Source organism: Lonchura striata, chromosome 15 (genome assembly GCF_050655825.1).
Source record: "Lonchura striata isolate lonStrDom1 chromosome 15, ASM5065582v1, whole genome shotgun sequence".
In the NCBI taxonomy this organism is placed as follows: Eukaryota; Metazoa; Chordata; class Aves; order Passeriformes; family Estrildidae; genus Lonchura; species Lonchura striata.
This window is the reverse complement of record NC_140717.1, coordinates 6,989,125-7,008,488: the sequence shown is the minus strand read 5'-3', so window position 1 is coordinate 7,008,488 and position 19,364 is coordinate 6,989,125. Positions and strand designations below refer to the sequence as shown.

Genomic DNA, 19,364 nt, shown 5'->3' with positions numbered 1-19,364 from the left:
TCCCCCCATGCCACCCCACAGTGCCACCCCACAGCCCCACACCCGCATCCACGCTCCCATCCTGCCTCTCTCCCAGCCCCACGCCCTCAGGAGAAGTGCGGGACACGCGCGGCCCCCGGTGCGAGCGGCCCGGCCGCGGCGTGTCCCTGCGCCCGGGGCGGGGGGCGCACACCGGGTGCTGCCGCTTCTCTCGGGCCCAGGGCCGCCGCAGCCCCGGCCTTGCGCAATTCCTTTCGCCTCTCTCCGGGCAGAATGCAGAACGCTGCTTCGGGGGGGAACGGGCCAGGGTGGGAAATGGATCTTTGAATCCCACGCGCTTCGTGGGGCTCCGGCCGTGGGGGCCAGCCTGCACCCCACAAACAGGGCACGGCGCTTGCACGGGGCACGCTTCAGGCTGGGGTGTCCCGGAGCTGGGGACACCGGTGCGGAGAGGGCCACCGGCCCCCCACACCGCACATGTGGGGTGTCTGTGGGGTGCGGGACCGCCGGCACCGCGCTCTGTGGGTGCCGAGGCTGCCCCACCACGGGACACATCCCCGGCCGCGGCTGCGCTGCGCCCGCCCGTGCTCAGAGGGTCCCCCCGTGGGGCCGTGGGTGCCCGCAGCACTCGGGGAGGGTGTCCCGGCCTCAGAGGGACTGCACGGAGCAGAGAGCCGCGTGTGTCCCCTCTGGGCGGGCAGCCACCAGCCGCCTGGGGAGTGTCGCTGTCGCTTTAAGGGCGGAGGGTGGCGGTCCCTTTAAGGCGGGGGGGCCGGCAGGGCTCAGCGGCCGCGCACGGCGGCGGGGCCGCGCCGACACGGTGGGGCCGCGCCGCGGGTGGGGTCCCCGGGTACCCCCATCCATCCCCGCATCCCCGCCCGGCATCCGCCGCGCCCGCCGGGGTCCTGTCCCCACCCGTCCCGCGGCCTCTCTGTCCCCTCTCTGTCCCCTCTCTGTCCCCTCTCTGTCCCCTCGCTGTCCCCTCGCTGTCCCCTCTCTGCCCTCGGGTCCCCTGGTCCTTGTCCGTGGGGTGTGGGTGCCGTTCCCCCTCCCTCCTCTCGGGGTGTCCCCGGGCTGAGCCCCCCCGGCGGGGACGTAGCGCAACCTGCCCGCGGGAGGCTCTGCTTTTTTATCGGTTTTATTATTTTTAGCATTAACTATAATTTCCAATTTAATTATTAATTTTTAACCCCTCCTGGCCCCGCCCGGGGAGCGCGGGATGGGGCTCCGGGGGCAGCCCCCGCTCTCCGTCCCCGGGGACCGCTGCCGGTGGTAGGTGTCCCCGGGGCTGTCCCCGCCAGGGACCGGGCACCATGGGGCAGGGGGCCACGGGGCTGGCCGGGGTGCTCAGCCTGGCCGGGGCACTGCCAGCCGGGACCCCGCAGCTGCTGGACGCGGGGCACACGCTCCCTCCGGGCGGGGATGCTCTGAGCCACGCACGGGGCCTGGATGTAAGTCTGGGGGCTGCGGTGGGGTTTGGGGGGGATGCCGGGAGGGATTTGGGTGCTGCCGGGGTGCTGGGGTCCCGTCCCGTCCCTGCCTCCATGTCCCCGCCATCGCAGCAGGGATCTCACCAGGATTTCCTCCGCTGCTGCTTTTTCCTCCGAAAACCTCTCTGCTTGCCAGGCCGGCGCCTTCCCACGGCCCGGGGTGGGTGTGGGCTCTGTGGGGACACGGATGGGGTGGGGACAAGGCTTTCCACAGCCCTCGACCCACGCACGTGTGGCTCAGGTGGGGAAATCGAGGCAGGGATGACAGCGACCTGCCAAAGCAGCCCCACGGCAGCGCTTGTGGGGGCGGTGGGTGGCACTGTCCCCTCGGGGTGGCCGTGTCCCCTCGGGGTGGCCGTGGCAGCCCTCGGGGAGGGCGGTGGGTGCTCGGGGGGCCCGGCCAGGCACCCTCCCCTCTGCTCGGCAGTGCTGGGAGGTTTGGAAGCACAACAGCTCTGAGTGGTGCCACTTCATCCGGAGCAACCCCGACTGCCGGCTGGACGGGGGCTTCCTCGACTACCTCGATGGGGTCTTCTGTGTGTTCCCACCCCGGCTGCTGCCCCTGGCTGTCACCCTCTATGTAAGGACGGGAAAGGGCGGTGCTGGAGATGGTCTGCTGTGGGGGCACATGGTGGGAACCCCACTGACCCCTCTCTGTGCTACCCCTGACCCCACAGGCTCTCTGGCTCCTGTACCTGTTCATCATCCTCGGTGTGACAGCAGAGAAGTTGTGAGTGGTTCACAGAGGAGGGGACTGTCCCCAGAGTGACCAGGAGCCCCGTGGTCCTCAAGTAGCACCATTACCTCTCTGTGTCTCCATTTCTGCCCTTCCAGCTTCTGCCCCAATTTATCAGCCATCTCCACCAACCTGAAGCTGTCCCACAACGTGGCAGTATCCTTGGCAAATCACAGGAGGGATGTGGGGGCAGGGCAGGGGAGCTGGCCATGACAGGGTCACTTTGTGTCCCCTCAGCACCTATTGGCAGGGCGAGCTGGAGGTGACAGCAGGACAAGTGGTCATGTGCTGGCTCTAGGCAGGAGTACACAGCTCCCCCACGGGGAGGAGGACACCAGGGCTTTTCCTTGACGTCCCCTCTCCATGGTGTCACCTTCCTGGCCTTTGGAAACGGGGCCCCCGATGTCTTCAGTGCTGTGGTGGCTTTCTCTGACCCCCGGACAGCAGGGCTGGCCATCGGGGCTGTCTTTGGTAAGGGAGCCACAGTGCCACATCCTCACAGGGTGATATTCTGGAGCTGTGGGATGTTCCCGTGTCCCGAGAGAGTCCCGCTGTGTTGGTAGGTGCCGGTGTGTTTGTGACCACGGTGGTGGCCGGGGGCATCGCCCTGGTCAAGCCCTTCACGGCCGCCTCCAGGCCCTTCCTCAGGGATGTCATCTTCTACATGGTGGCCGTCTTCCTCACCTTCGTCATCCTCTACTTGGGCAGGATCAGGCTGGGAGAGGCTCTGGGTGAGCGCTGTGGGAGCTGGGGGTGGTGGGAGCAGCCCGGGGGTGCTCCGGGGGCAGCCTGGGGGTGCCGTGATCCCCCCCATCACTCGCCCGCCTCAGGTTACCTGGGGCTCTACGTGTTCTACGTGCTCGCCGTGGTGCTCTGCACCTGGATCCACCGGCGGCAGCGCGGGGATGGACTGGCCCCTCCCGGAGCCTGGGAGCCAGGTAAGGGCTGCCCGGCTGGGGTGGGACCCCCGGCGTGTTGGGGTGCCCTCCCAGTGGCCCTGCTTGCTCCTCTTCCCCGCAGAGATGCCGACAGATGTGGAAGAGCCGGAGCCCTCGAGCACGAGCAGCGGGGACTATGGTACGTGGTTCCCTGGCTCTGCTCCGTCCTCAGCGGTCCCAGAACCCCGCAGGCGTGGCTGAGCCCGTGGGGTGACAGCCCACGGGGCAAGGGGAGCTCTCTGGGGACACACAGGGAGCCCCCAGCCCGCTCAGTGCCGTGGGCCCTGGCAGGGGAGGAGTACCGGCCCCTGCTGCCCTCCCGGGAGACCTCCCTGCGCATCCTCGCCTCGGCCCTCAACCCCTTGGACTGCCGCAGGTGGAGGAGGAAGCCCTGGTACTGGCGGCTCTTCAAGGCCTTCAGGGTGAGTAGGGGGCACCACGAGCCAGGAGGAGCCCCCCGAGGGGCAGCCCCATCCCTGCTGGAGGCTCTGTCCCCCGGGGCTTTGCGGTGGGGATGGTGGGGTTGGGAGCAGGTCATGGGGCACCTCGCAGGGTGTCCCAGGTGGGTGTCCCCGTGCCAGGTGCCCGTGGAGCTGCTGCTGCTGCTCACCGTCCCCGTTGTGGACCCCGACAAGGATGACCTGAACTGGAGGAGACCCCTCAACTGCCTGCACATCCTCACCAGCCCCCTGCTCTGCATCCTCACCCTGAAGTCAGGCGCCTGTAAGAGCCTGGGCAGCCCCAGCTTCCAGAAGGGGACAGGGCTGAGATGGCCACCAAAGCCCTGGGGACTGCAGAGCCTATCAGAGCTGGCTCCCCAGTGTGGGGAGGAGGGATGGGCAGGGGAGAGCTGAGCTGTGTTTGCAGCTGGTTTGCAGCTGGATACACCCTCACAAGACTGGGGGCTTGGGTCCCCCAGCATCCAAGTCCTGAGGGGAAAATGGAGCAGGCCTGGCCTGTCTGGGAAACTGAGGCACGGAGGGGAGCAGCTCTGTGAGGGTGTAGGGCAGAGGTGGCATTAGGTGACAAGGCTTTACGTCCACCTCAAGCCTGGTGGGATCCTGTCCCAGCCTCTCTGTCCCTCCTCTCCCCACCATGTGCAGATGGGCTGTACCAGATCCAAGGCGTCTTCCCAGTCTGGGCACTGGTCACACTGGTTGCCTCTGCCCTGGCCCTCATCATCTTCATCACCACAAGCAATGAGGAGCCCCCCAAGTACCACTGTGTAAGGTGTACCCCAGCCCTGAACGCCCACCAGGGACCGGCACAGCCTGCTCCAGCCTGGGCTGAGGGTCCTGGGGCAGAGCAGGAAGCTGGAGCTCTCTCCCAGTTCCCAATGTCCCAGGAGGGATGCCAGGAGGTGTGCAGGGTCCTGTGGGATGTACACAGGAACCAGCTCGCTCCTCTTCCTGTCAGGTGTTTGCCTTCCTTGGGTTTTTGGCCAGTACCATGTGGATCAACGCTGCGGCCACGGAGCTGGTGAACATCCTGCGCACCCTGGGCATCATCTTCCAGCTCAGCAACACCGTGCTGGGCCTCACACTGCTGGCCTGGGGCAACAGCATCGGGGGTGAGGGCTCTGCTGCTCCCAGTGCCCCCCTGGCACGCCCTGGGGTCCCCTTGCCATGGCCAAGGTCTCCTTTTGTCCCTCCACAGACACCTTCTCCGACCTCACCATGGCCCGGCAGGGCTATCCCCGCATGGCCTTCTCCGCCTGCTTCGGGGGCATCATCTTCAGTATCCTGTGCATGCCAGGGCCAGCCTGCTGGCACGGGGGGCAGGAGCTGCCCGAGGTGCCCTGCCTGCAGCCCAGGGAGAGTCCCTTGTGCTGAGGGATCCCTGGAGAGCAGCGGGATCCATCCCAGGGCTGCAGCGCTCCCCCAGGGCAAGGGGACGGAGGGATTTGGGAAGGGCAGAGCCAGAGCCAGCAGCACCCCCCTGTCCCCACAGCTGCCCCAGCTGGGCGGGAGTTTGGGCAGGAGCGTGGCAGATTTGGGATTTGCCAAAGGGAAGGAGGGGAGGGGGCTGTGCCTCGCTCCGGTGGGTTTTGGGTGAAGCCTCTCGAGTGCTCAGGGCTGTATTCAGCACAGAGAGAGAACGCTTCAGCCAGGGGTGCAGGAAGGAGGATGTGGGGCAGAGGGATGGGCTCAGTGCTGTTGCCCCCTCGAGCTGTGCCGTGTGTCCGTCCTGAACGTGCCGCAGACATCCTGGTCGGCGTGGGGCTGGGCTGCCTGCTGCAGATGAGCAGCAGCCAGCCGCTGGTGAAGGTAAGGCCGTGGTGCCACGGGGACGCGGGCCGGGCTGGCGGCAGGACCCGATGTCACCCCACATCACCTCCTGTCCCCGCAGCTGGAGCCGGACAGCTCGCTGGTGTGGGTGCTGGCCGGGGCGCTGGGGCTGAGCCTGGCCTTCTCCTTGGTGACGGTGCCGGCGCAGTGCTTCCAGCTGGGAAAGGCCTACGGGCTCTGCCTCATCGCCTACTACCTGCTGTTCCTGTGCCTGGCCCTGCTCACCGAGTTCAGGGTCATCCACTTCCCCGCGCCCTGAGCGGCCCCGCAGACCCGGCCCGGAGCTCGCTCTGCCTCCCCACGCAGCCCCGGGGACAAGGGCACGGCGACCTCCCCGCGCTGCTGGAGCTGCCAGCCCGGCCCTCGGCCCCTGCCGCCCTTTGGGAAGGAGCTGGCAGTGCCCACGTCCTCCCCTCGCTCTCTTCAGTCATTTAGGGAACTCCGGGCAGCAGCAGCACCCAAACCTCAGCTCTGTGCGCTGGCAGGACCAGAGGATGGGGAAGCGCCAGCTCAGGGGCACGGCAGGGGAATTCTGCCTCCTCAGCTCCAGCTGGCCCTCCTCAGCCCCAGGGTGGCACTGCCACAGTCCTGGCACACATCTGTCCTTGGAAGGGCTGTCCCTGATGGCACCGCGGGCAGACAGGGGACACAGTGCTCCAGGGATACACTGGGTTTAGTGCAAGCAAAGCCTGAGGGAAAAACAAACACCAAACCAAGGGAGGCTGGTTTCCCCTGCTTTTTTTAGTAATGTTTTTCAACCTGAGTTTCAGATCCTACTTTTCTCCTTCTCCTGCGGTGGGCAGAGCTGTAGGAAAGGACTTGGAGGTTTCCACACACAGTGTTGACCTCTGGCAGGACAAGATTTAGGCACTGTAAAAAACTGCAATAAAAAAACAACCAAACAAGAAAAAAACGCAAACACAAACCCGACCTTGACTTTTGCCTGTTGCAAGGGCCATTCCTCCTGCTCTCTGCTGCTCTGACTCAGCCCTTACTCAGCAGAGCCTTGGAGGGCAGAGGGCCTGGGACACCCAGAGTGGCTTTTCCTGAGGGAGTGGGGAAGTGGTTTCCAGTAGCTGATGTCCCCAGAGCAGGGACGTGCTGCCACACTGGAAATGGGGTCAGCACAGCTCAGTCCCTGGGGACAGTGCCAGCAGGATGGAGGGGTGAGCTGGTGGCTCTGCTCCCAGCTGGAGGGTCCACAGGACACAGGCTGGAAAGCAAATGATCACCCCAGAGGGACACCCACATCCCTGCCCCAGGGGAGAAGGGGCTGTTGAGCAAACACCACAACTGTCAGACCTGGTTCCTCCTTCTTTCCTCCTGGGCCTGAAGCATTTCTCCTTTTTCTAACAGATACCAGCAGCTTTCACCAAAAAAATAACATTCCCTGTGCCTGCAGCTATTGGCTCTGCCCTGGTCTTGCTCCAGCAGCTGCCAGAACCAGCTGGGACACAATGCCCACTTCCTGCCACAGGCAGGGCTAAAGCAATCCAAAGCCTGGCCAAGGTCCCAGGACAGAGGTGCAGGGTGAAACACCCCTTCTGGCCTCAACACTGCACCAAGGCAGCCTTAAAAACCTGGCTTTGAAAGCGCTGGTGTTTAGGGGAAAAGCTGGCAGGGGGAAGGCAGAAGGGAAGAGAGTTCCCTTCTGCCTTCCTTTGTAATGTCCAGGAACAGGAATGTGAAGCAGCAAAATATTCCCAACACAAGCACTTGTCACCAGAGAGGGCAGGCAGGCTCCTCTTCAAACACTGGAAATGCTCCAGCTTGGCCAAACCCACCTCTGGAATAACAGGGGAAGGAGGAAAGGAAGCTGCTGCCTTTACGAAGCCAAGGATGCTCTTTATTAGTACGCCTGAAAAAAATCTAGAGAACATCTGACAGACACGTCCATAAAATTGGGTTTTTTATAAACAAAACGCCAGCATACAAAATCCTGCAGTGCTTCCTCCCGTGCTCCCTACAAAATGATTGTCTCTGTCGTCAGTCTGTGGGTGGGGGGAGGGAGAGGAGGATAAATAGAAGGGGATGCCCCGTACTCAAACTTTGTTTCCTTCCAAAGTCATAAGGAAGAAGCAAACTCCTGCTGCCCTCCTTGGTTTTACAAAAATAATGAACACAGCGGGTATGTGGGGGAGGATCAACACCTTGGAGGCAGCACCCTGACCCCCAGCCCTCCAGGGAGCCCTTTATTGCATGATCAGCCCTCCGTGCTTCCCTCAACACAGCTTAAAGCCACAGCTCCTTTCACACCCAGAAAACACCCCCCAAAAATAAAAAAAAAAGTCACTGATAGCCCTGCCAGGAGAAATCAGCTGTAGGGGAATGTGGAGATTAACCACAGCCACTTTTTTTCCCCAGTAACCTTCATAATGCTCATTCATTCTGCCCACAACTTAAAGCACAATCAAGACCATCTCCTGCAGGCCAGGACTAAGCTGGATAAACCTCCCGGGCTGCAACTGCACACAGAGCAACTGCAAGAGCAACAAGTGCACTGAGCAACAAGTGCACTGCTCCTTAATTTGTGGTTGAATTTATGGTTTGGAAAACAGCCCTTTAAGGTCCTTCATGGGTCAGCTCAGAAGTAGTTTCATACCTGCAAGTATCCAGAAAGAAAACAAAGAGTTGCCGTGAGGCACCCAGGGAGTCTGGCAAGGGTTGGAGCAGCCACTGGTGTGTGTGTGCTGCTCTCCCACTCCTTCCAAGCGCTCCCACCGTGCCATGCAGGGAGAGATTTCCAGAAGCAGCTCTGGCTTGCTTCCCTCTGGAAGTCTCACCCACGCAAGAAATGCTCCTGAGCTGCCCGGGTAGGATCAGCCCTCTCCTGCTGTCCTTGTGCCACGAGGTGAGGCCACCAAGGAAAGACAGGCATGTGGGACAAAGGGGATGGGGACACAGATCTCCCACTGCCTGGTGCACCTGGAAAATAGGTGCTCAGGAAGCTCCACTCTTAGTCAGAACCTGAGGAAAAATCAAACAGCAAAGGTGAGGGAACCTCCCAGCTGCCAGGGACTTCCAGCCCTCAGAACTTCCAGTGCTGACAGGGAAAAGAGAGACTTGGAGAGACAGGTTCAAAGGATCACAACTGCCACAATCCCACAGACGTGGCAGAGCTGGGAAGGGAACCCTTGTCCCACTTCCTCCTCATTCCTCAGCTCTCAGGTGCAGAAAAGCAGACAGGTGAGAAGAATCCTTGTCTTCCACGTTCCTCCCGCATCCAAAATCCAGGGGAACAGTGGAATTCTTCAGTGGATCTTCCCAACACCTGACTGAGCTGACCTTTTCCAGCCTGAGAAACATTCCTGCAAGGGAGGAGCCCCACTCTGTGCTGGGACTTGCTCAGCTGGAATGAGGACTGACCAGCAGGACTGTGTGATACCCAGGAGCTCTCTTTAACCCAGAGCCAGGCAGAAAAAAGCCAGACTTGGAGCTGCAAAACCTTCCACTCCTCTTCCCAGTCATTTATCCCAGCTAAGGAGCAGCCAGAGAGGTTTCACAGAGCAGGTGGCCAAGTGGCAGAGCCCAACAGCCACGTCAGCCTGCAGAATCCCCCTCTCTGAACAGGGACAGGAGCTCTGGGGTTTGCAGGGGTGACTCCAAGCCCAGGCAGTGCCACGGGCAGGGCTGACCAGCAGAGATGCAGATACAGCAGAGAGAGGGTCTCCAAAGCCTGCCCCACCTCTGGTCATAGCATGATGAGGTGCTGGCCCTCACTTCTGCCTTGGATCTACTCGGGGACAGCAAAATTCAGTAATCAGAGCTGGAGCTGCTACAGGGAGTGCATCAAGGTGTGCCAAAAAGGAGGGGGAGGGCAGGCTGCCCTTCCAAAAGTGCTGAGATTCCACACCACCTGCCCTTTCTTTGCGCAAGGAAGGTGGAGCAGAAACAAAAACCCCACTCCCTGCTCCTTTGTCCCTAGGTTAATGGTACCCTTTGAGCAACAGGGATCTTCCAAAAGGGCTGAAGTTAAGCAGGTGACTTCAGCCAACTCCCTGCTGTTAATGGATTACACATCCCTTTCCCCAAGGTCTGTTAGTGGTAAGACAAGCAGCAGCAGCTGGAGCCTGGAAGGGGTTCAGAGGGACAAGGGCTCTGTTCTGCCCAGATTGAGCACGGGCATCACGCTCAATCTGTGTGCAGCAGCCTTCCCCTGAGCCCCCTGGGCCTCTGGCTTCTCAGCAACCACTGCTGGGGGCAAGATTTGATCCCTACACTGGTACACTGACAGATCTATATACACCCTCCCAAAATACAGGCTGGGGAGGAACACTCTGGGTTATTGCATAGAAGGTGGCTCGCGTTAGCTGGGCCTAAATGACAGTCTGGGAGCGCTGCCGGAGGCTCAGGGGCTTCAGAGAGCTGCTGGAAGCAGATGCAGGCTCTTGCAGTGGTGTCTGAGATTCCTCCTTCCTGGAGTGCTCTTCATACCATTCCTGCAGCAGGGGAGTAAACAGGCACGGGTCAGGCTGTGCCCCACACACCCCAAAAGGGCAGAGCCTGCTGTCACTGCCATTGAGGGCACATTTTTTTCAAGCACAGAGGGCTCTTTCCAAAGCCCTGGGTACAGCCTAACCTCCTGGAACAACCCAGCTAGCTGCAGCATGCCTGTGGTGGATGCACTGAGACCTTGCCAGCCACAGCCCAAGAAACTTCCCACCCTCAGGATGTCCCTCCTGAACACCCAGGGCTTGAGGATGGCTGTTCCCATGATGTGTGGGACTTGCAGGGCAGCTCCTGGTGCTGGGCAGCTCCAGGATGTCACAGACCAAGCACAACAGGCAGGAGGTTTCCCTGCAGGTGACCCAGCCCCATGGTAAATAATGTGCATTTTCCTTAGGGACACTCAAGATTCATCCCCAGTCTGTCTGCTCTGGGGACAAAGGACAGATTCAAATAAGATTGATTTTTTTCAGCACTAATCATTACATTAGCCCACGACCTTTAACTACCTTTGGCAGTGACCAAACCCATGGCAGAAAGCTCCTGACCACGGATGGCACTGGCAGGAAGGTGCAAAAAATCCAGGGCATCTGCTGATTTACTTGTCTCCCATCTTGCTCAGCCTGCAGACCAGGCAGGCCTGCCTGGGACAAGCCAGCCTTGGTTTCTGTGTCAGACAGACACGCCTAAGCTCAAACACAACCACATTCCAGAGGTTTAAGAGCTCTGTGCTCAGCAGCCAAGCTCCAGGCAGACCAAACTGTGCTGACAGCCCCAGCAGACACCTGGGGAGCCCAGGGCAGCTCAGCACAGCAGCAGTGCTTGTGCACACCCCCAGCGTGGTCACTGTGACTGTCCTGACACACCTGCACTCCCTGAGGAGCTCTGATGTGCTCTGTGGTTTAACAAACCCCTGGGCTCAGAGGAAAGCAGCCCGCAGTGCTTGAAAGGTTGGGTTGTTATTCCAGGGAATGCTCTCACCACATGCTTGGTGGCAGCTCCAGCACATACCTGTATCTCCTCCTCGTACATCTTCATACTCAGGTCACTCTTGGTCCTTGACCTGCGTCCCAGAAACACCGTGGACATTTGCTAGAGAGTTGGGGCAAGGAGGAGGAAACACCAAAAAATACTTTCATCAGTCACTGAGCAGCTGGATCTGTCCTGGAAGTTCAAGCATCCTTCCTGTGGACACCCATCACCCCCTGATGAGCTCAGACCACCCCAGGCTCGTTCTGTTGTCACCTGGGAGGCTGCAGCACCTGCCCTGTGTCATGGTGACACAGGGCTACAAGGGCCAACAACCACTTTAACTCTTCCCAGATGCATGAGACAACACTTCTGAGACAAGAGCTCATTTTCCCAATTTAGAATGGTTTAGAATGGAAGCATAAGCAGTGCCATGGAGAAAGGAAGGATCTGGAATCAATGCCATCATGCTGCTGCATAATGCTACAGGACCGTCCAAGCTTCAGTGAATGATGGCACAGAGAAACAATCAGGAGAATTACGAGATAGTGGCTTCCTCAGAAATATGCTTTTTTTTTCCAGTCAGCAGGGGCCAGGACAGCTCTCAGGGAAGTTTCCAGGCAGCAGGGACCAGCCTTTGTCAAGGCTATTCAAGGAGCAGTTGCTGCTTTTCCAGAGCAGCAAAATTTTGTGATGCTGCAGAGTTCCTCCAACAGCTCAGCCCTGAACACTACACAGGCAGGTGGATCTTCTCTCTCCAGGCAGACAAAGTGGCCCTGGCACACCTCCCTCTCCTGAAGGTGAGAACTCACAGTGCTTCCTCTTACCCCATATTTGTCCATCTGCAACACGATCTTCTGCAGCTGAGCTGTTTCAGTGGCAGCTGAAGTCCTCTTGTACAGCTCAATTATGCCAATCACCTCCTCCTTGGAGATCTCCTTCTCCAGCACAATGCCATTATCTTCTGCAGAGGCAAGAAGCAGAAAGAGGAGGAAAAAAAATTCACCAAGATGAGCATTGCTTCAACAGCTGCTACCATAACCTTGGAAGGCAAAGCCTAAAGCACATAGGACCAAGCCAGAGGTCAGGTACAGTCTGCACCTGCCTTTGTGACTAGAACATGGATATGTTCAACCCCCAACAAGACAGGGACAAAGTTAACTAGTGAGTAGGGCCAGCAAACCTTCTGACTCAAACTATTCTCATCAGGCTCCTTGGTATCTTAAAAAAAAATAAATGATCTTGCAGCTTTTTTGCTGGCCTCTAAGTTAAGAAATCAAATAATCACATAAGAGTTTCTGCCCTTTGACCTTTACCTGCCTAAGAGAGTTTTGGAGTCCAGGGCTAACCAATGTCCTTCACTGCATACTTGAAACGGGGTGCAGGAAGGATCACAAGTGTTTCCCTAATTAACAGCTCCTGTGCCACACAAATTTGATCTTCTGGCACCTAAAAACCCAGGGGAGTGGGGCCTTCACCTGAAGGAACAGCAGGAGAAGGGCTGTGAGCCATTAGTGTGGCTTTGGCACCTGAATTAGCAGGTCAGGAAGGTGCCTGCAGCTCCAAACCCCCAGCTCAAAAGGAAAAGGACAGTGAGTAAGTGATGAGGGGGCTGCAGAGCCCAGTCTCTGCCAGTTCCTAGAGGAAAAGGGATGTCCAAACCCAGCACAGAGTCAGCAGCCATGAAAATGTGGGAAGAACTGGACAGGCAGTGTCTGTTGTCCTCCAGGTCACGGCAAAAGTGCTGACAAATCACCTTGGAGACACATTCTGCCACCAGTGAGTGCATTAATGAGGAAGGGAAATTGGTTTAAAAAAATTATCAACCTTCCCTTCCCTCACTGAACTTTGCTACATGATTGCTGCAATGTTTCCTAGAAGTCTTGCATGAAATGGACTTCCTATAAAACGGCCACGGACTTCCTGTTCTCAAAGAATTTGGTTGAAATGGCTCAAGCGGTTGAAGTTTGTATGTGTGTGCGTACACAAGCATACAGACATACATAAAACCCACACAAACACACCCACCCATGCTTTTTGGGGAATTCTGGGGGAGAGATGAGGGGCAGAGCACGAAGACCAGACAGAAGTATCACACAAAGATCAAGCTCAAGCAAAAGTACAAAGAGCACAAGAATTAGCTCAGGATGTCAGGTTAAAATAAAAAAAATCTGTTTTTTTTTTCCTGGGCAATCCCATTTTCTCCTAGAGATAATGTACCGGGGAGAGAAGACACAAGGCTGCAGGTCAGCCAGGCCTCAGTTCTGACCTTCTGAATCCTGGTTCTTCCGAGTGTAGTTCATGCGGAAGACAAAAGCGTCCAGGATGAAAGCCACGATGATTGTCATCACCACCATGGTCACAATGTAGAAGATCATGAAGTACAGACGGCTCCAGTGAGTGGTTTGGGAAGTCACCCCTTCCTAAAGTGGAGAGGGAAGAAGTGAGCAGTGCACCAAAGAAGGGAGAGGCAGCGTTAGCTGCTTGTCAACACATGCACAAAGCAGCAGAAACATAAACATTCTGCCCCAGGGACTGCTTGTGCAATGCTTAATGCCCCAACAGGTCCTTGCAGCTAAAAAGAGATGTTCCTACAGGCAAACACACAGAACATCTGATGCTGGTGGCTTTGGACAGCAGGGTGACAAACTGGAGCACAGGGTGACTTCATTTGTCCAGCCTGTGAAGCCTGAAACGTGCCCAGCAGCATGGCAGGGGTCAAACACCCCCCAAGAACCAGGACCAAAAGAACCTGGCAGCAAAGCCACCATGGGTGGTGTGGAAGGTGTGCCCAAGCTGGCAGAGCCTGTGCTGCCTGCAGGGGGTCACTCACCATGATGATGTACCAGTCATTGACCACCGTCAGCTCAAACAGTGTCACTGCACAGAAGAGGGAGAAAACACACTCAGGGAATTGTTTTATCCATCCTGACCTGTTTCACAGTGATTTTTAGATAAAGTGTTCGACAGGGAAGACTGTCACTAGACAGCCAAGTTTGAGTAAAGACAGCAAATCCAGAGAGAATGCAGACCCTCCCACAGCAATTCCTTCAGACACAGGGTCAGACCCACAGAACCTGCAGCATGGCTTCATCTCTGTTTCTTAAAGAAACCAGGCCTGACTCCTCACCAGAGAGCATGGAGACCTCTGAAATCTTCTGCTCACACATTATGAAAAATGATGGAGAGCAATCAACACATTCAAATTATTCTTCATCAGAGGGTTTAAAGAGAGGCATCACTGTTGGTTCTTTAGAAGGGCAGTGGAGAATGCCTCCCTTGAACACCTCTGGTCTGATCACCAGCCAGAACAGATCTGCTGCCTTCCAGCTGGCTCTGAGAGACCTCTGCTCACCCTGCAAAGCAGTCCTGGCACAGCCAGTCAGCTGGAGCTCTCCAGACAGAAAGCGCAGGATGCAGAGTGAGGCGCATCAGCAGCACTGCCCTGGGAGAGTCCCAGGCTCACATGAGCATTTCAGAGCCATCCAGCTCTGCAGGAACACAGGATAATATTTTCTAGGGACAGAAGTGTCCTTACCAAAGCTGTTCAGAATGTTGTCAAAGTTGTTGAGATAGTAATAACCTTCTTCCACAACTGTTTTGTTGCCAACTGTGTGGTTCACCCAGCGGTAGGAATCTGCGACTGTGCTTGTGCTGGTTGGAGAAAACAAGACAAAGAATCAGCAGAGACTGGAAAAGCAAGGAAAATCTAAAAAGTTATAAATACCAGCCCCTCTAGAAGGTGGTAAGAAGAGGAGCAATTTCTACCTCTTGGCCAACACTTGTCTTTTCCTCTGGGAGGAAAAGGAATGCTCTCTCCTTCACAGCTCAGCACAAGCCCAGGGAGCACATGGAGCCTTTCTAATCATTCAGCAAATATTACATCAGAGAAACTGAGAGTTTGAGTTCCTTACACCCTTCAAGCTTGGCATTTCCACGTGGTCTGCCATCATTAAAGGCACAGCACAGCTTAGAATCCAGGACCAGGTGAATTTATGTTGGGTGAATTTGTTGCTGGACAAGCAACTCTGGCATCATAGAAATAGAATGGTTTGGGTAGGAAAGGACCTTAAAGCCCATCCAGTTCCACCCCATGCCATGGCCAGGGACACCTTCCACCATCCCAGGTTGCTCCAAGCACTGTCCAACGTGGCCTTGGACACTTGCAGGCATGGGGCTGGAGAAATGAAGTAGCTCCTGGATTTCTGCCACGTGTTGCCTTAGCTACAAAACCCCATTTAGCTCCATCCTCTGGCCACTTCTCCACAGGGAAGTGGAGCTGCCAGAGCTCCCTGCTGCTGCCTGAGCACCAAAAGCACTGTTGAGGGGGCTGGATTTGAGGTACTCACTTGCAGCAGTTCGGGTAGACCACGCCAGCGAAGAACTCCATGCCAACAATGGCAAAGCAATAGTAGAAGATCAGCAGGGTTAAACCCAGGCTGGAGGCAGAAACAGAAAGAGTACTGTGTGCTGGAGAGTTGCTAAGGCAGGGAAACACAAAATCCTAGGCTGGTTGCTCTGGGAGGAATTTCCAAGGGATGGGAAGCAGCACTGGAAACGCCAGCCCACCCTCCCTGCTGCTGTGGCTCTGCAGCTCTTGGCCTGCTCTCATTTAGGGAGCCCTTGGACAAGGAGTTTGCCACTCACTGAAGAGAGAAACCAAAGAGCAGCCTGGATTGCCTCCCAGTCTGTCCTTTTCTGTTAAATAAACATCTCTGCACAGCTCCTTTAATAAAGAGCACCACACACTGTTTCTGCCCTCTCCACATCCTTCAGGCAGGGACGGTGCCAAGAGCGGGGCTCTCCAGCCAGCCCAGGCCTCCTGGGAGAGAAGCAGGGCAGCACTCAAGCACCAGGCTCCCTCTGCCCTACCATTCCACAAAAATGCTCTCAGGGGCTCTGCTGAGGACAGGGAACAGCTGGGGCCAAGGGGATTTGTGCCAATGCTCTTCCCACAGGGGCTTTGTCTCTCAGCAAGAGCTGGGATGGGGGAGAAAGACTAAAACAAGCAGGGAATCTTAGTTATCCTCCTACCACCAAAGCAGGAGGATCCTAGGGTGCTGGAGTGCTGCTGTTCCAAGGAATTGGAAGATGCTTAAAAAAAATCAGTAACCATCCACTGAGAGATCAGAGCATAAATCCCTGCAGCATGTTGGACATGTCCCTACCCCGACCCCAAACCTTCACTGCCCTCTCCCTGCCATCACCCCAAGAGCAGGGGTTGGTAGAGCAGAGGCTGGTACCTGGCCATACGAGGGAACAGCTCAAACATCGTGTCCAGGACGTTCCTGTAGCGTTTCTTCAGTTTGAAGAGCCTGAAAGGAGAGGCCAGGGGTTACCCACAGCCTGCAGCTCTCCTGGTGCTGGGGGAAAGAGCTAAAAGGACAATTCCAGCTCTCTCTGCCTTGCAGGTCAATGACAGTGAGGTTTCCTGACTTTCCTGACTTCTTGCTCAAGTGGTTTCTGCTCACCTGCTGTCCCATCTAAGTGTTTGTGACACATTCAATTGTTTAAAGGACTGAAGACCTCAGGGGAAAAAAGGCTGTCTTTTTACATGGCATGATGCATAAACAGCTATTTAAAACTCCTAAAAATTATAAGAACTTACACTAGGCCCATGTACAGGGTCAGGATTCATTTCTGCTTCCCCTGGACACAAGCTTTTCTGTGTTTCCCCCAAGACCCAATAAAAATTGATGGAAGAAAACCACACTGTGCTTGCTAATTTAAAATTTGGCAATCCCATCAGTCTTTACAGAGAAACACAGCTGCCAAACAGGCTTTGGCAGGGGAGGAACAGAGAAAACATTATTTTTTTTCCCCTCTTGAGCACCATGAAGTGTTCTTAAAATCCTCACTGGAGAGCTAAATTACATCAGCTTGTTTTTTTACGAAACATTTCACCTCAAATCTCGTCCCCCTGTGGGTCTGGAGGTGTTTGTGAAGGTGATTGCACCTCGACATGAGAGGCTTAATCAGCCCCAGCTCCCTGAAATGCAGAGAGGTCACAGGCCATGGCCTTGCTCAAAGTGTGAGATGCAGTTGGAGCAGGGCAGTACTTCACCCTAGAGAGGAGCATCCTTTGAAAACTGTAATTTCTGGTAATTCAATGGAAATTATCAAACTGGCTCAGACCATCTCATCCTGACAGCAGAGCTTTTCTCTGAACAGCATCAGACAATTTAGAGGAGGTGTGAGAACCCCACGAAGGCAGACACAGGATAATCTGCCCCCAGTAAATCCCTTGATCTCTATTAGAGATCAGCTTAAGCTCCAAAGCACGAGGTTTTCATATCCCATCCCAAGTTTTTGTTATCCTTCCTTTCCATAACTCGGGCTAATCCCATTACCCCACGCAATTCCTGTTTGCCACGGTCACATTCCCACAGAGCAATCCTTGCCCTCTCCTGCTAAGGAGCTCAGTCCCCAGTGGGACTGATGGCAAACAAGGCTGTTTTGTCCTACCTGCTCTCTGGAATCCCCCCTGCCCAGCCTTTCCCAGCTCACCTCAGCAGCTGCAGGGGTCGCAGGACCACGATGAAGTAAAAGGGCTCCATGTTGAATGCCAGTGCCATGAGCCCCAAAAATGCAAACAGTGTGACTGAGAAGTCAAAGCTGGAAAGAAAAATAAAATAAAATAAATCTAAGAGCAATGATTTATCAGCAGTGTTTCATCAGAGAAGAGGGATTGGTGCTGCTCCAGCCTAACGAGATGCACGAGGCCAGGGGCAGAAGAATTATAACAGTTGATGGCCTCCTCTCTACAGGCTTGGCTCAGGACTTGGTGTTTCCAACCCACAAAGATGAATGTGCACTTACAGATTCCAGCCTGAGGACAGGTACTCCACAGGCCCCAGCCCAGTGGTCTTCAGGAGCAGCTCCACACCATAGACTGCAAAACAAGAGGGGTCAGGAACGAGCAGCAGTCAGGAAAGGCTCATGGGGAGGCTCATTCCCTCCTGGATGTGTGGGGATTTTAAAGGATTTCTGAATAGGGGTTTAACAGACCCCACCCATCCTCCTCATTCTCAGTGAGGTGCCAAAGAGACTTCTCCCTTCCAAATCAACATATTTCCCTGTGTTCATGGAGATTTCTCTCTGAAGTCTGCAAAACAATCCCTGCCAGGCACACCATTGTTCTGCGTGGAGACTCTACACCCATGGTTAAGTTACAACTTCAATTCCCTTCCCAGCTCCTCAGGAAAGGACACAGCTCTGTTGGGAGGCATCAGCTTACTTGTGAGGAAGACTACATAGCTCCATGGGACATTCCTGGAGAAGAAATTCCCTCCTGCAAGACACAAGAACAGCTTTCTCAAGTCCTCCCTTTTTTTCCAATCCCCCAGCACCACAGTTAAGCAACAAGCCGTGTTTCCTACCTTGCAGCATGAAGGTTTCAACAAGAATCCAAATCCCATTCACAGCCACCACAGTGTCTGGAAAAGAAAGGAAAAAACCCATAGCAAAACCACACCTGGATATCCATTTATTAGGCCAACAAAAAGAATACAATACAGGATAAGTGGCAGGGTCATTGGTTCCAAGTCAATGAACAAACTGAACTCATAAATTGTGAGTCTTCCCCCATGTCTTTCTCCAGGCCTTTAACAGATGCAGTGCCTTTATGTTCAAAAATAAACAAAACTAAAAGAAAAAACCAAAAAGCCCAGCCCCCAAATGACTGAGTAGGAATAGATCACTCAGAAGGCAGCAGGTAGCACCAGGAGGAAGCACAGATTCCCTGTCTCAGGCAGCTCAGTTGCCAAGCAATCCCTCCAGCACTGAGGATGCTCACAGCTCCTTGAGAGCAAACAGAATGGCAAGGCACTTCCTTATCCAGCATCCTTCAGCTGCAAGATAAACTCCCCAAGGCTGGAAAAGCTGATCACCAACCCAGCTAAACACAACAAATTCCACAGGGCTGTTGTGCAGTGAGCCAGGGAGCCTCTCCAGAACACAGCTGAGAGCCCAGGCTGGTGGTAAAATGAAGCTCTTCCCTCCCTCTCCACTAAAACTCCAAATTTTGTCCATGAACCACAGCTCAGACCACACCAAGTCCTTGGAGGGCTGGCACACCCAGCACACCAGAGCCACCAGATTATTCCTACTCACACATAGTGTACTGGAACACACGGGACTTCACCAGGATGTTGATGCCTGTGTGAAGGAAAGGATGATAAAACAAACGTTTACACCATCCTCCACACCACAGATCCCTCCGTCTTCTCCTTAGAGAAATTTTCCACACCAATCCTCAGCAAAGAAGCTAAACAGATCAGCAGATTATTAACTTTCACTTTTTGGGAACAAGTTTAAATATCCTTTAGAATTTCAGCAGCAATGAAGTCATTATCCTCAGCCCCCAAGATGCCTCTATGTGCTAATTCTGGGGTGGACAGAGGTAAATGCTCTGTGTTTGGAACAAGGAGGGTTGGGAACATCAGCAGAGCTCTGAGGGATCCTGTGGCAGCTGTATTTGGATCAGAGGGTGGCAGCTGTTCCCCAGGAGCACACAACA

The 19,364-nt window shown here is 55.7% G+C and overlaps 2 protein-coding genes across 5 annotated transcripts in view; one reads left to right on the top strand and one right to left on the bottom strand.

Moving 5' to 3' along the window:
• Positions 1-1,292: 1,292 nt before the first annotated feature.
• Positions 1,293-6,356, top strand: SLC8B1 (solute carrier family 8 member B1). 3 transcript variants are annotated; one of them, XM_085593078.1, is made up of 15 exons: positions 1,293-1,430; positions 1,950-2,049; positions 2,147-2,199; positions 2,304-2,363; positions 2,574-2,676; positions 2,769-2,936; positions 3,036-3,143; positions 3,226-3,282; positions 3,435-3,565; positions 3,725-3,866; positions 4,247-4,368; positions 4,560-4,713; positions 4,800-4,880; positions 5,346-5,410; positions 5,493-6,356. In XM_085593078.1, exons 1-15 carry the CDS (start codon positions 1,293-1,295, stop codon positions 5,688-5,690), a joined length of 1,680 nt encoding a protein of 559 aa, XP_085449204.1. In that variant the 3' UTR covers positions 5,691-6,356. The 3 variants fall into 3 exon arrangements, with proteins under 3 accessions (XP_085449204.1, XP_077643282.2, XP_085449205.1); XM_077787156.2 differs by having other exon boundaries at positions 1,897-2,049; positions 2,304-2,362; positions 2,572-2,676; XM_085593079.1 differs by lacking the exon at positions 1,950-2,049 and having other exon boundaries at positions 2,304-2,362; positions 2,572-2,676.
• An 899-nt stretch (positions 6,357-7,255) lies between these two features.
• The window catches only part of TPCN1 (two pore segment channel 1), a 40,724-nt gene continuing 28,615 nt past the window's right edge, over positions 7,256-19,364 (bottom strand). For both annotated transcript variants that reach the window (XM_021549954.4, XM_021549953.4), the window contains 13 exons: positions 18,959-19,003; positions 18,226-18,282; positions 18,084-18,137; positions 17,666-17,738; positions 17,354-17,461; positions 16,090-16,161; positions 15,196-15,285; positions 14,385-14,500; positions 13,680-13,726; positions 13,116-13,269; positions 11,674-11,810; positions 10,889-10,969; positions 7,256-9,870 (listed from right to left, as the gene is read on the bottom strand). In XM_021549954.4, coding sequence (XP_021405629.2) covers positions 9,748-9,870; positions 10,889-10,969; positions 11,674-11,810; positions 13,116-13,269; positions 13,680-13,726; positions 14,385-14,500; positions 15,196-15,285; positions 16,090-16,161; positions 17,354-17,461; positions 17,666-17,738; positions 18,084-18,137; positions 18,226-18,282; positions 18,959-19,003 — 1,157 coding nt within the window. In that variant the 3' untranslated portion in view covers positions 7,256-9,747. The remainder of the gene's footprint in view (positions 9,871-10,888; positions 10,970-11,673; positions 11,811-13,115; positions 13,270-13,679; positions 13,727-14,384; positions 14,501-15,195; positions 15,286-16,089; positions 16,162-17,353; positions 17,462-17,665; positions 17,739-18,083; positions 18,138-18,225; positions 18,283-18,958; positions 19,004-19,364) is intronic.

Coding starts and splice junctions, on each gene's coding strand:
- SLC8B1 (XM_077787156.2), top strand. CDS start 1,293: ATGGGGCAGGGGGCCACGGGGCTGGCCGGGGTGCTCAGCCTGGCCGGG. Junction 2,200..2,303: donor GGTGTGACAGCAGAGAAGTT/GTGAGTGGTTCA, acceptor CTGCCCTTCCAG/CTTCTGCCCCAATTTATCAG. Junction 4,881..5,345: donor CTTCGGGGGCATCATCTTCA/GTATCCTGTGCA, acceptor AACGTGCCGCAG/ACATCCTGGTCGGCGTGGGG.